We start from the raw sequence: 15,777 nt of genomic DNA, 5'->3' as shown, positions 1-15,777 counted from the left end.
CTTCCCAATTTTACAAGCACAAAAATTTCAAAAAACAGTCATGCTCTGAGGAATATTCAAATCCTCAACAATATTAACAGAAGGAAAAGAAATCATTTTTCCACTAACGTAGATAGCTGAACAACCACTACTAGTGATACCACTCAATTAGAAACTAGACATTTCTATTCTTAAGGAAGTAATTGTGTTGATTATCTTTAAAACCACTACCTACCCAAATCAATCACGTAAAGTCTTTGACTCAGGCTTGTGTTCTTCCACTCTTATTCTCAACAACTCAAAGACAGAAACAAAAATACAGTAGATTTGAAAAGGTATTTATCGTCATGATTTCCTAAAGAGATAAAAGACTTATTATACTTAGAAATACTTACTTTCAACACTGGACAAAGTACAGGGATTACAGTCAATCAAAGCTAACTGAAAATGCTGTGAGAGAAAAGCAAAAATATTAACACATTAAGCTCAGAGCTACGTAAAATCAACTTTTATATGTTAGGCTCTGTAAGATCTAACATATAATAATGAAAAGATGTTACACAACTAAAACATAATCATGAACTAAATAAAATTACTGTCATTCAAAATCTATTATGGAAAGAAAAGTGTTACCAAGTTATTTATTCCCACCAGACAGCCAAAACTGAAAAATGCAAGGGATAAAAACCTTTATTTATCCTGTGTGTAGTACTTCTATTAGATGGAAAACACAAACCTATTTCAGTATTCAAGCAAAAAATTAAGTTACAGAAATATTTAATGACTCATGCTTTGTAATTCATTATATAAAGATGGAAAATTCCAACGGTATCCTTAAGAACATAAATGGCTTTTTAAAAATTATTTCAAAATGAGGGGCGCCTGGGTGGCTCAGTGGGTTAAGCCCCTTGCCTTCGGCTCAGGTCATGATCTCAGGGTCCTGGGATCGAGTCGCGCATCCGGCTCTCTGCTCGGCAGGGAGCCTGCTTCCCTCTCTCTCTCTACCTGCCTCTCCATCTACTTGTGATTTCTCTCTGTCAAATAAATAAATAAAATCTTTTTTAAAAAATAAAAATAAATAAAAATTATTTCAAAATGAAACTTCAAATTCAGGAACTAGAAAATTCTATGAGAATTATCTTAAAGAATAAAATATATTTGCTTTCACTGATTCTTCCATATCACTGTATTTCAAGACAGTTTAAAGCTGTAATCTCACATCTGTATCAAATGACCCATGTTTGGGGCATCTGGATGGCTCAATCAGTTAAACATCATCCTGGGTTCCTGGGATCGAGTCCCATGTCAGACCTCCTGCTCAGCAGGGAGTCTGCTTCTCCCTATCCCCTACCCTTCCTCCTGCCTCATTCTCTCTCAAATAAGTAAAATTTTAAAACAAACCCGTTTTCAATTTCATCTGTGAACTGATTATACTATTCTTTTAAAAACTATATATACTATATAGTATATATTTAAATATATATACTATATATTGTAAAATATGAAGAATCATTCATTAAATGTAATACTAACAATATAGCGCACTACTTATATCAAATAATGCACAATGTAGATTTCTGTCTAGACAAATTTAAATCTAGTATATCCTGAATAACTGTATTAGATAAAAATACTAATATTACCAATCATTTGCTAATCAGTTAATGCATAACAATATGTACTTTATATAATACACAATATTTGCTAATATTAGCTAATAATTTATATTATAAATAATAATTTATATTATATTATATAACAATACTTATAATATATAATAATAATATAGTATAATATAATAATACAGGGCGCCTGGGTGGCTCAATGAGTTAAGCCGCTGCCTTCGGCTCAGGTCATGATCTCAGGGTCCTGGGATCGAGTCCCGCATCGGGCTCTCTGCTCAGCAGGAAGCCTGCTTCCTCCTCTCTCTCTCTGCCTGCCTCTCTTCCTACTTGTGTTCTCTCTCTGTCAAATAAATAAATAAAATCTTTAAAATATATATATATATATATAAAATAATACATAATATACTAATTATATACAAGTCATTCATTTATCTATTTGTATATATTAAAAACACAAATAACGTTAATACATGAAAAAACTAATCATTATTAAAAACACTAAGTTCTAATTTACTTGCCACCATAAACATCACTAACATAAACTGCTCAACAGAAGACAATAAGCACTTGATTTTTTTTTTTAAAAGATCTTGTTTATTTATTTGACAGAGACTGCGAGACAGCAAGAGAGGGAACACAAGCAGAGAGAGTAGGAGAGGGAGAAACAGGCTTCCTGCTGAGCAAGTGAGGGAGAGGTGGGGCTCAATCCCAGGACCCTGGGATCATGACCTGAGCAAAAGACAAAACTCAATGACTGAGACACCCAGTTGCCCCAAGCACTTGAATTTTTAAAGCTAAATGAAAAATAAGGCCCATTGATCATTCTAGAAAGTATTCCCACAAAGTACATTACATTTTAAAGTTTCCATTTATTTTTTAATGCTAAAATAATGAATTATAATATCATTAAGTAACCAAAGGACAAATTATTAAAATATCAACTACAAAAATGCAATCCATACCTACGATGCGCATATTAAAAAAATTTTGAGACATACTGATTATTTCAAGTCTAAAACACCAAGATGTACAAGTAGTTCAAACACTATCTTCTCCAAGTTTTAAAAACTACTCTTACATGAAGAATTAATATGGAATTCACTGGAATACATAACTATGCTTCTTCAAACAGCCTCAGATAATGACCCAAAAAAGAGGTTTCTGATACTGTAATAAAAAAAATAGTTGCAAATAGCATCCAAGGCAGAAACACTTAAGAGTGGCAACACAAGCTTGTTAGGCTTATGCAAGATATGCAGGCCAACCTTTCTAACAAACAGTACTTGGAAAACTGCTTATCTACATGGAAAAGAATTAAGCTGAACCCTATCTTACAACATACACAAAAATTAACACAGAATGGATTAGATATGTTAATATAACAAACTATAAAACTGCTAGAAAATATGAAGAAAAGTCTTTACAAACTCTAATTCAAGCAGTAACTTCTCAGGTATGACACTAAAAGCATACACAACAACAAAAAAAATTAAAATATTTCTGCAGATTAAAAAAAGATTACCCATAGAATGAGAAGAAAACCCACAAACTGAGAATCTATTTGCAAATCACAGACCTGAGAAGACATTAATATCCAGATTATATTAAAAAACTCCTAATAAAATGGGCACCTGGGTAACTCAGTGAAGGTTAAAGCCTCTGCCTTCAGTCCAGGTCACGATCCCAATGTCCTGGAATCAAGCCCCACACTGGGCTCTCTGTCTGCCTCTCTGCCTACTTGTGATCTCTGTCTGTCATATAAATAAATAAGATCTTTATAAAAACAAAACAAAAACAAAAAAAAAAACCCTCCTATAATTCAACAGGAGAACAAAGAACCCAATTTAAAAATGAGGAAACGATTTGAGTAAATACTTCTCCAAAGACAAAGCAAATGGTCAATACTCATTAGAAGGCACTTAAAATTAGTCATTACAGAAATGCAAAATAAAATTCCAATGTATTATCAATTCATTTTAAAAAAAGGAAGATTGATAATTTTTTTTTTAAATAAAAGGAAAGAAAAGAAAGTACTGGCAATGATGTGAAGATTCTGAAACCTTTGTAATGATGCTGTGAATGTACATTGTACAGGCACTGTAAAAATCCTTATTTTTTTCCTTTAATATTTTTATTTAAGGGGGCGCCTGGGTGGCTCAGTTGGTTAAGCCTCTACCTTCGGATTGGGTCATGGTCTCAGAGTCCTGGGATAGAGTCCCGCATCGGGCTCTCTGCTCAGTAGGGAGCCTGCTTCCTCCTCTCTCTCTGCCTGCTTGTGATCTTTGTCTGTCAAATAAATAAATAAAATCTTTAAAAATAATAATAAATAAATAAATATTTGTATTTAACTGAGAGAGAGAGATTGAGAAAACAGGTGGGAGGCCGAGCAGAGGGAGAAGCAGACTCCCTGTGAAGGAAGGAATTCAATGAAGTACTCACTCCAAGACCCTGGGATTATTACCTGAACCAAAGGCAGACACTTAAATAAGTAAGCCACCCAGGCACTCTTTAAAAAATTATGTATGACACAGTATAATATAAATAATAATACTTTAATAATTCAAGATAATACCCCCCAAAAATTAGGCTAACCCATATATAATACATTTCATACGTTTTAAAGCTTTAAAATGTATTCTGGGGGCCCCTGGGTGATACAGTTGATTAAACATCAGACTCTTGGTATCAGTTCAGGTTATGAACTCAGGGTTCTGGGATAAAGCTCCATGTCAAGCTGCAAGCTCAGCAAAGATCCTGCTGAAGTTTCTTTCTCCCTTTTTCTCTGCATGTCCCAGTGTGTGCTCTCTCTCTCCAAAACTAGTAAATCTTTAAAAGAATTATACCTATTATTTCCTGAAATGAGACAAATTATTAACATGAATATGGCCTTTAAACAGTAAATACTTTAGTCATTAATATACCAATATTAAGGATTATTAAGAACAAATAATGCACAGAACCATGGAGACACAGAGGGTATGAAGTTCCCAAACCCCCCCCCCATTTTTAGCAATATTCAGTTCTGATTACAATATATTGCACACTGCAGACATGCAATATATAAACACTGGATGAAACTTTGATGAGATATTACTTCTTACATGTATATTTACTATAATCTGAAAATATAAGGTTAATAATAAACCAAAACTGGTACGTGAATTTGCTAAAGAAACTTCCAACATTTGTGGTGCCTGGGTGGCTCAGTCAGCTTGGGTTATGATCCCAGGGTCCTGGGATGGAGCCCCCATCGGGTTCTCTGCTCAGTAGGGGCCTACTTCCCACCCCCACCCTGCCTACTGTGATCTCTGTCAAATGAATAAATAAAATCTTAAAAAAAAATTTTTTTTCCAACATTTGAGTACTTAGAATAATAGTGTTTTTATTTTCTCATTCTGCAAGCCAAATATGTCTCCTTAATGTGGTAACACAGCAAGACGAAACTTTTTTTTTTTTAAGATTTTTATTTATTTATTTGACAGACAGATCACAAGCAAGCAGAGAGAGAGAAAGGAAAGTAGGCTCTCTACCAAGCAGAGAGCCCGACATGGGACTCAATTCCAGGATCATGACCTGAGTCAAAGGCAGAGGCTTTAACCCACTGAGCCACCCCAACAAACTGACCCTGAAATAATTTAATATATTAGTAGTTCAGTACTATTATTACAGTAAAATCCTCCAAACCAAAGAGTTGTATATAATTTAAATCACCCTGCATTTAATCTGAGTATTCTAGATCTTAACAATGAAACCTGTCCTGCAGAAGCATAAATCCAAACCAAAGACAACATAAAATATTAAACATTTTCAAACACTGAGAACCTTGAAAACCTTTACACAAAAAACAAAGGCAACAGAGACAAAAAGCAACAACAAGTTTTTGTTGGTATCAACACAGCACAGGAAACCAGCAAAATTAAAAGGCAATATGCCAAGAGAGAAAAAAAGTGTACAAATCACTTAGCAGATAGGTTAACCACCAGAATATATAAAGAACTCATTAAACAGAATTGCAAAAAAGAAAAGAAAACAATCTGATTAAAAATAGGCAGAGTATCTGCAACGACAACTTTCCAAAAAAGACTAAACAGGCCTACCAGTGATTTAAAAAATACTCAATATTACTCATCATCAAGGAAATCCAAATCCAAACTATAATGAGATATTACATCACACCTGTCAGAATGGTAGAATCAAGAAAACAAATAACAAGTGTTGGCACAGATGTGGAGAAAATGCACTGCTGGTGGTATTTTAAACTGGTTCAGCCTTTGTGGAAAACAGTATGGAAATTCCTCAAAAATTGAAAATTCAACTACAATACAATTCAGCAATCCTACCTCTGGGTCCCCCTTGCCCGCCCCCGCCAAAAGAAAACTAAAACACTAACTCAAAAAGATATATGCACCTCCATGGTCTTAGCAACATTATATACAGCCAAGAGAGGGAAACACCTTACGTGTCTATCAGGATAGATGAATGAATAAAGAAAATACTGTATTTTTTTAAAATACTGTATTTATCAGCATATACATATATACAATGGAACATTAATCCATCATTAAAAATGAAATCCTGCCATTTAACAACATGGATGGACCTGGAGGGTATTATGTTTTGTGAAGTAAGACAAAAATCCTATGTTATCATGTATATGGAGAAAACAAAAATTTCAAAAAACCTGAATTTTAAAAACAAAAAGCAGGGCGCCTGGATGGGTTAGATGATTAAGCGTCTGCTTTCCGCTCAGGTCATGATCCTGGGATCCTGGGACTGAGCCCCACATCTGGCTCCCTGCTTTGTGGAGAGCCTATTTCTCCCTCTTCCTCCCCCTGCTGCTCCCGCTTGTTCTCTCTCTCTGTCAAATAAATAAATATGACTTTAAAAACAAATAGAGCAATCAAAAAAAAAAATCTTTTCTTTTTTCTCAATAAATGATGTTGAGAAAACTGGACAGTAACATGGGAAAGAATGAAACTAGACAAGTTTCTTAGAGAATACACAAAAACATGTTTGAAGTGGATTAAATTCTAAATGTGAGATATGAAACCATAAAAATCCAAAAAGATAGTACAGGCAGTAACCTCCTAGACTACTGGCCATAGCAACATTTTTCTAGATGTTTCCTGAGGGAAGGAAAATAAAAGCAAAATAACCTACTGGGTCTTCATCAAAATCAAAACCTTCTGGAGGCACCTGGGTCCATCCATTAAGTGTCTGACTCTTGATTTGGCTCTAGTCATGATCTCAGGGTCATGATCCAGAGCCATGCATGGGTCCTGGGCTGAGCTGGGCATAGAGCCTGCTTAAGATGTTCTTTCTCCCTCTCCATTTGCCCCTCTCCCAGTCTGTCTGTATCTCTCTCTCTCTCCAAGAACAAAAACAAAAACAAAACAAAAAAAAAAGCTTTCTGAACAGGAAAGAAAACTAAAAGGCAACACAATATACTACAGGTGTTGGAGAGGATATGGACAAAAAGGAACCCTCTTGCACTACTGGTAGGAATGCAAATTGCTGCAGCCACTCAAAAATAGTACAAAGTGTCCTCAAATAGTTAAAAACAGAGCTCATCCTATGACCCAGGAATCAGACTACTGGGTTAGAATACAAAAAACATTAACTGATACATGCACCTCTATTTTTGTTGTACCTTTTTTTTTTTTTTTTTAAAGAACAGCTAAGTTAAAAAAGCAAAAACAAACAAAAAAACAGCCCAAGTATCCACTGAGAGACAAATGGAAAATGAAGATGTGGTATACGATACAAGGGAATATTCCTTAGCTATTAAAAAGAATGGAACCTTGCCATTTTCAATGACATGGATTGATCCTAAGAATATAATGCTAAGTGAAGAACGTCAGAGAGAGACAAATACCGTATGATCTCACTCATATGTAGAATTTGAGAAACAATCAAAGGAGAAAGGAAGAGAGACCAAACTGAGAAACACTTTTAACTCTAGAAAACCAAGTGATGTTTAACTAGGGCAGCCCTCTCAGCCCCCCGCTGTGTGAGAGTGGGTGCTGGATGGTTGAAACAAATCATATGGATTAAGGAGTGCAGCTGATGGACATCAGGTGTTGTATGGAAGTGCTGAATCACCATACAACTGAAACCAATAGATAACTCTGTATATTAACTATATTGAAATTAAACAATTTTTAAAATTTAATAAAAATAAGTAATTTTTCAAAAAGCTCAAAGATACAGAAAACAAATTGGTGACTGCCAGTGGCAAAGGGTAGGGGATGAGCAAAATGAGCACTGGTGGCCAAAATATACAACTTCCAGTCTGTGAAGTCTTAAGTAAATAAGTCAGTCTTGAGAGGTAACATACAACATAGCACTGTAGTGAAAAATTTTGTACTGTATATCTAAAGGTTGTTGTTTAAGAAAAAAAATAGAACTTAGGGGCACCTGGGTGGCTCAGTCATTAAGCAGCTGCCTTCAGCTCAGGTCATGATCCCAGGGTTTTCCCTGCTTAGCAGGAAGCCTGCTTCTCTCTCTCCCACTCCCCATTTCTATTCCCTCTCTCATTTTGTCTCTGTCAAATAAATAAATAAAATCTTTTAAAAAAATAACTTACAAGAAAAATATTATTTTTCCTATGTATGATGATATTTGTTAACTAAACTTACTCTTTGATCATTTAGCAATATATACAAATATCAAATCACATTGTACATCTGAATTGTGTATATATACTATACATATAATGCTATATATCATGTCTCAAGTTTTTGAACTAATAACTAGTGTTGAAGTGAGGAAATCGTGGAAAACTGGTTGGTTTTTTGAGACTATTTTACATAATAACTAGTCACTGAAAATATATGAAAGCAATGCCTGGCTGGCTGACTCACTCAGTAGAACACATGGGTCCTGGTCTTAGGGTCTAGCATTTGAGCCCGAGGGCATAAAAATAAACTTCAAAAAACAAGCCCACCTATTTCCATTGTACACAGTGTATATTCCTTTAACAGCAATCTCGATGCACAACACATGACCCAAACTTGAGTTGGTGAGAAAGCCTTAGATTTATTCCATCACCAGAAGGACACATGGCCTATCATCCATTCTGTTTTGTCTCCTACCCAGGAAAGACTGAACTTCTGGTTTAAAACACACACAGCCTTCCCATTCATTAACCAAAGTAGTAAATTTCAATATCCTACCAGCAAATCCAAGAATGACAGCAAAGAACCATAGAACTTGATTCTCCTTCATTAAAAAACTGGTATAAATGGGGCAACTGGAGATTCCGTCACCTGAGCATGTGCTTTCAGCTCAGGTCATAATGTCAGGTCCTGGGATTCAGTTCTGCAATGGGCTCCCTGCTCAGCAGGGTGTCTGCTTCTCCCTCTCTCTCAACCTCTCTTCTTGCTTGTGCTCTCCTTCTCTCTTCCACTCAAATAAAAATAGTATCTTCAAAGGAAAAAAAAAAAAACCTGGTACAATTAAATCCTCTGAATCATAAACTTCAAAAAGTGACTAAATAGGGCGCCTGGGTGGCTCAGTGGGTTGGGCTGCTGCCTTCAGCTCGAGTCATGATCTCAGGGTCCTGGGATCGAGTCCCACATCGGGCTCTCTGCTTGGCGGGGAGCCTGCTTCCTCCTCTCTCTCTGCCTGCCTCTCTGCCTACCTGTGATCTCTCTCTGTCAAATAAATAAATAAAATCTTTAAAAAAAAAGTGACTAAATATATTATAAGTCTAACTTCTAAAATACATACAGTAACAGTACATCTATTTGTCATGCCTGCCATAATTCTAACACTGCCATCTGCTTGCTAAATTCACTAATATATAAGATTTATTTGTTTTTTCTTTAATCTGTTATATGTTTTGAATATGTTATATTGGTTTTCCTGGTTTGGAAAACAAACAAAAGTCCTGAAATTACACCCTTTAAAAAGATGCACATGAGAATAAAAGATTCCACAGGTAACCAAATACTTGTGGAAGACGTTAAAGTCATATAAAAACTCTCACATAAAAAAGCAAAGTTAAATACCACCAACAAAAAAGGTCAACACTAAGCCACTAAAGGGAAATGTGACAGAAACTACACACATTCTGCCTTCTTTTCCAGTATCTAATTCTCAGTGTAGTTCCATGCCAATCCTCAAATGAATTCACTACACCTCCAAAGAGTGATCTTTCTGAAACAAAATATCTAGCCACATTTTTCTCAAGCTTGACATTTTTATATAACTAATGCATTACTCCTAAATAAAAATGAGTTATCTTTTCAAAATTATTTTTATTAACATAGGACTGTATTATTTGCCCCAGCGGTACAGGTCTGTGAATCATCAGTCTGACCCATTTCACAGCACTCACCACAGCACAAACCCTCCCCAATGTCTATAACCCAACCACCTTATTCCTATCCCCCCGACACCAGGAACACTCAGTTTGTTTCCTGAGATAAGAGTCTCTTGTGGTTTGTCACCATCTTGTTAAAAATGAATTATCTTTATCAAAATGTTCCCACTGAAGTCTTAGCCGTATTTTCTAGCCATAAAGTAAACCTCAATCATTGGGCTGTATATATGCCCTTAACAGTTCAAAGTTCCTGGCATACCAGGTAGCTCAGTTGGTTAAGTGTCCAACTCTTGGTTTTTGGCTCAGGTCATGATCTCAGAAGCCCCACATGGGGCTCTGATGTTAAGAGTGCTGTTCCAGCTTGAATATTCTCCCCCCGCCCGCCCGCTGTCCACTGCTGTTGACAGCAGGGTGCTGTGGCAAGTTTCTGATTTTCCTCTACTAAAGGTACTCTGAACAATACATGTTTTTCTCTACTTCCTCATTCCCTTCTTGTCTGGCTATCAAACATCAGTTAGTAAATTTTTTATAAGTTAAAAATTAAACAATTATTTTGGGGAAAAATATCGAGTAAGCTAACAGATACTATTTCATTAATAATGTTCATGGAGGCTTCTACTAAAATAGCACTTTATATTATTAAGCCTAGAAAACCAAACACTGCCAAAACATAATTAAAAGTCTGTATTAAAGTTATTTATTTCAAAATGCAAAATATGTTGTTTGAAGTACCACACTCTAATTATACCGTAACTTGTGGTATGGTGTGAACCCAACTAATGCCATCTTGAGCAAATCTGCTATGATGAGCACTCTGTGATATAAATGTAAAGCCTTCTTGACTATAATAGTCACCAAACCACATTCTTTCCTTTGTTTAACCCCACCCTTAGGTATACTTTCTGTCATAATGTTCTTGATCTGCCATAATTATAGGACTGTGACACACATTTATCCTGAAAATTATTCTATCACACGGTATTCTTCCTTAAGCACTTTTCCCAACTTCTAAGGCTTTAAAAGCAGGTCAGTGGTGAGCCTGTCACGCAGGACACCGGGGTTCGATTCCCCCACAGGGAGCCAAATATAAGGACCTGCCCCTCCCAAAGAAACTTACTTGTAAACCCCGGATGTAGGGTCGGGGCAGCCGGGATGAAGACATCCAATCAGTGGGGCCCGCATATATCCACTAGGGAGAATTGAAATTCAATTGGTCACCTGTGTGTGGGCGGGGCTTGACCACCCCCCATAAAGGTTGGTCTGCAGGCTGTCCCAGGAAGGAGGAGGAAGAAGGAGAAAGAGAGCTGTTGGAGGAAGAAGGAGGAAGTAGGAAGGAACTCCAATTCTTCCTTGGGAGCAAAAGAGTTGGCAGGAGCATAAGATTTGGGGGGAACAGAAGAAGCAGAGTGGGTGGGAGCAAAAGGAGAGCTTTAACAGCTGTTGTCAGAGCTGTAAAAGCGACCTACAGCCCTGAGCCATCAGCAGCCCCTGAGCCAGCGGTCTCAACGCCAACAGGCCTGACGCCAGCGGACCTGCCACCTGGAACGACGACCCTCCGCAGCCCCACCGCGGGGAACGGCCAACCTCCCCCCCCCCCCCCAGCCTCACCACAAGAAGCGGCCCTGAGCCGAGACCCGCCTTGCAGCCCCCAGCAGCCTTGCCGCCCGAGCTGTGAACAGGCTCGCTGCCCCGAGCCTCCCTGAGCGGCCTCATGACCCGGAATCGTGGCCCCACTGTGAGGGGCCTCGCTGAGCGGTGTCATTCCAGGGAGTGGCCTTGTCCGCAAGCAGCCTTGTCCGGAGCAGCCATGTCCAGAGTGGCCTAGTCTGGTGTACAGCCTCCTCAGCCAGCAGCCTCGTCTGGAGCAGTGGCCTCCTCTGGGGAGCACCCTTGTCAGAGTGATGTCATGGGGAGCGGAGTCTTTGTCATCAGAGTTGTCCTCCTGGTCATCGACACTGTCATCGTCATCAGCAGCGGCCTCATCCAGAATGGCCTCTTCTTGGGAGAGGCCCTGTCCGGGGAGCGACCTCATCAGCAGTGGCCTCGTCCAGAGTGGCCTCATCTTGGAAGCAGCTCTGGCCAGGGAGCAGCCTCATCTGCAGAGCAGCCTCCTCCAGAGGCTTGGGAGTGACCTTGTCTGGATCATAGTTGTCGCCTTTTCATAAGAGACAGCCCTGACCAGTTAGTTTGATTCTTGATGCTTGGCGTGAAATAAAGCTTTGCTTGACTTTCTCTTTGTATCAGTCTCGTTCCTTTGATCACGGACCCGAACATTGGGGGCCCGTCCGGGATTTGAACCCAGGACCTCTCGCATTCCACGCCCGGCTCCACACCAGCAAGCCAGGCTTCTTACCCATTTAAGGTTTGAGAATAGGCTGAGATCCTTCCAGCCCTAAGACCTCTAATCATTTACTTTACCAGATAAAATTGTGTGGGTTCGTGTGCAAAAGCGCCAGCTATCCTGAGGGAAACTTTAGAGGAAACCAGCTACTACATGGTTCGATTAGTCTTTCACCCCTATACCTAGGCCGGATGACCCATTTGCAGGTCAGGACCCCTTTGGACCTCCACCAGAGTTACCTCTGGCTTCGCCCTGCCTAGGCATAGTTCACCATCTTTCCAGTCCTAACAGAAGTGCTCATGCTCCACCTCCCCGGCTGCCAGCGAGACAGGCCGGACGTGTGCCCTAGGCAACCTGGACAGGCCTTGAGATCACACCTCCCAAGGGGAGCAGCGCCCGCCTTCACCTTCATTGCGCCCTGGCGGCTTTCATGGGAGCTCCTTGGTCCCTGTTTCAAGACGCTAGGGTGGGTGGCCGACATCCCTGCAGACCCCGTGGGCTGGCTTGGCTGTGCTTTGGTCGGGCCTGGAACCCCCACTCCCCCCAACCCCTCACCGCTGCCAACTGCACGACCTACCCAAGGCACACTGGGGACAGTCTGCCCTGCACCCTACCTTGCCCCCGTCTCCCGGGGTGGGGGAGGGTCGCACTGTGGGAGGGGAGGCCCCACCCCGGACACCGGCGTGCCCACACGGGGTGGACCCCCTAGAGGGTGAGCTCCTGCGGGGGTGGGCGCCAGTAGGTGGGAGAGCGAGGCAACTGTCTGCTCCTGCGGCCCAGGATTCAGCGAGCCCTGCTGCTGGGGGCGTGGGGGCGGTGCTGTAACACTCGGGGGGTGGGATCGCCTCCCGAAAACAGCGGGACCCCCAAGCCACCTTCCCCATCGGCCTTCCCAGCCATCCCGGGGCTGGCCGCAGTGCTCCCCCGTGGAAATGGGCCCAGCGGCGGCTGGGGGGGTTGCGGCGCCACACGGTGACCAAAGCACAGCGAAACAAGCACATGGGGTCAGCAGTGATGTAGGCAGAGCACTACTGACCTTGAGACTGCCCAAGATAAACTTCTGTCCCTAAGTCCCCTTAATCATTTCTCATCAAGCTAGACCTCGCTGGGGTTTTTCTTAGGTCTTTGGCCTTTGAAAATAATTCTGCATATACCTTCCTCTCACACAAGTATACAGGAAATAACTAATAGAAAAGCAAATAGGGTGCCTGGGTGGCTCAGTGGGTTGAGCCGCTGCCTTGGGCTCAGGTCATGATTTCGGAGTCCTGGGATCGAGTTCCGCATCGGGCGCTCTGCTCAGCAGGGAGCCTGCTTCCTCCTCTCTCTCTCTCTGCCTGCCTCTCTGCCTACTTGTGATCAAAGAAATAAATAAAATCTTAAAAAAAAAAAAACTACTCTAAAAAAAAAAAAAAAAGCAAATAAAGCTAGCAGAGCTTTATTTTTCATTGCAATCTGATGAATACATATATTGCTTAAATGTCACCATTTTTAATACATGTGAAATTTACAATGAAATTATTTTGTCTTTTGACAAACAGAAATACTTCTAAATTATATGAATCTATAATGAATTAGAGATTGCAATATGCTAATAATTTGAATTCTGTATAAAACTCTTGTGTATGCTCTGAAAATACAGTAGCAAAGATAAAGTAATCTGGAATACCTACCAAAATTAAGGAGTTTATTCACACTATAAACCCCGTAACTACCTTCTTCATCAAGAAAGCCTTACTACAAAAATAGTTTTTTTTTAAGATTTTATTTATTTGACAGAGAGAGAGATCACAAGGAGGCAGAGAGGCAGGCAGTGAGAGAGGGAGGGGAAGCAGGCTCCCTGCTGAACAGAAAGGCAGATGCGGGTCTGGACCTCAGGATCCTGAGATCATGATGCGAACCAAAGGCAGAGGCTTAACACACGTAGCCACCCAGGTGCCCCCCAAAATAATAATTTAGTAATAACATCAACAACGAACTGCTAAATAAACAATCTGGCTACTGATGCAGTCGAAATTGTGAACTACATAAATACTAATGGATTAAATTCCACATTATGATTTAATATAAAACACTTCAAATGAGGGGCGCCTGGGTGGCTCAGTGGGTTAAGCCTCTGCCTTCGGCTCAGGTCATGATCTCAGGGTGCTGGGATCGAGTCCCGCATCCGGCTCTCTGCTCGACAGGGAGCCTGTTTCCCTCTCTCTCTGCCTGCCTCTCCGTCTACTTGTGATTTCTGTCAAATAAATAAATAAATAAAATCTTAAAAAAAATACAAATGAGATTATGAAATATAATCACATCAATATGTATGAGAAATATGATGACAATATTTTACCTATAAAATCATCTGTGTTAACTGCAATTTAAACAATTTCAACTGAATTTCAACTGTAAAGCAGATCCGAAATTCTGGTTTAAGAAGAATTTTTTAGGGATGCCTGGGTGGCTCAGTTGGTTAAGCACCCGCCTTCGGCTCAGGTCATGATCCCAGCATCCTAGGATCAAGTCTCACATTGGGCTCCTTGAGCCTGCTTCTCTCTCTCTGACAAATAAATAAATAAAATCTTTTAAAAAAGAAGAATTTTTTAATGTTCTTTTCCCTTCTTGCAAAGAGGCAATACAGCACAGTGCAAAGTCTAATTCAGAAGTTCATGAAACTGCGAGGGCCGATTTAATGTTAAAACCTGTTTAATTATTGGGGCCTGCTTAGGCAGATCAACTCCATACTGCCTAGGTAGCCATACTGTTGTTTACAACCACGGACTTCATTCTGGGAATAAATGTCCAGCAGTTCCTGGTGTCAGTTCGGGTATCGATTCCGGGAGAAAACACCTTAACAACAGAAGCCATGGACCTGGAGGTCTGCGGTTATGCCCTATAAAACCAGCCTGTGAGATCGGGATGGGGTCTTCAAAGGCGGCCCTGGCAGGTCAGTCTGACTTCTAATGCTTGGCACAGAATAAAGCTTTGAGTAACTTTCACTTTGTTTCAGTCTCCTTCATTTGATAATGGACCCCAACAGAAACAGCTTCTATTCCTGTTATATACATCTTCGAAAATTTAACAACCATGAAATAGAGGATGAGAGTATTTCACATCTGTAAAACACCCTCAACAAATCATCAATTTTGTGGAGAGCCTGCTTTTCCCTCTGTTCCACGTTTATGCTCTCTAGCTGTGTTCCTATTTCTGTCTGTCTCCCTTTCTCTCAAATAAATAAAATATTTTTTAAAAAATCTTCAGGGGCGCCTCAGTGTCTCAATTGGTTAAGCCTTTGCCTTCAGGTCAGGTCATGATCCTGGAATCCCGGGGGGGCTGAGCCTCACATCAGGTTGTCTACTCGGTGGGGCGTCGGTTCTACCCTCTGCCATTCCCTCTGCTTAGGCTCTTCTCACTCTATTTCTCTCTCAAATAAATAAAACCTTTAAAAGAAATGCATTAACTTAAATTATATTTCCATTAAAAAATACTCATGCATAGGAAATTTAGAGCCCATGAATTCATTT

At 39.9% G+C, this 15,777-nt stretch overlaps 1 protein-coding gene across 14 annotated transcripts in view; it reads right to left on the bottom strand.

Annotated features, from left to right (window-relative positions):
• The window catches only part of LOC309856859 (lysine-specific demethylase 6A-like), a 193,197-nt gene that overhangs the window by 84,642 nt on the left and 92,778 nt on the right, over positions 1 to 15,777 (bottom strand). For 12 of the 14 annotated variants that reach the window (XR_014307372.1, XM_082718555.1, XM_082718561.1 and 9 more), the window contains exon 7: positions 375 to 429. Coding sequence is in view for 12 of the 14 variants with exons in the window: in XM_082718555.1 (XP_082574681.1) it covers positions 375 to 429 (55 nt within the window). In the remaining 2 variants the exon portion in view is untranslated. Of the gene's footprint in view, positions 1 to 374; positions 430 to 4,218; positions 4,431 to 11,047; positions 11,901 to 15,777 lie in introns of those variants that run through there. The other 2 variants (XM_082718550.1, XM_082718553.1) reach the window with 2 other exon arrangements.

Source organism: Mustela nivalis (genome assembly GCF_964662115.1).
Source record: "Mustela nivalis genome assembly, chromosome: Y".
In the NCBI taxonomy this organism is placed as follows: Eukaryota; Metazoa; Chordata; class Mammalia; order Carnivora; family Mustelidae; genus Mustela; species Mustela nivalis.
This window is presented reverse-complemented; position numbering and strand designations above follow the sequence as displayed.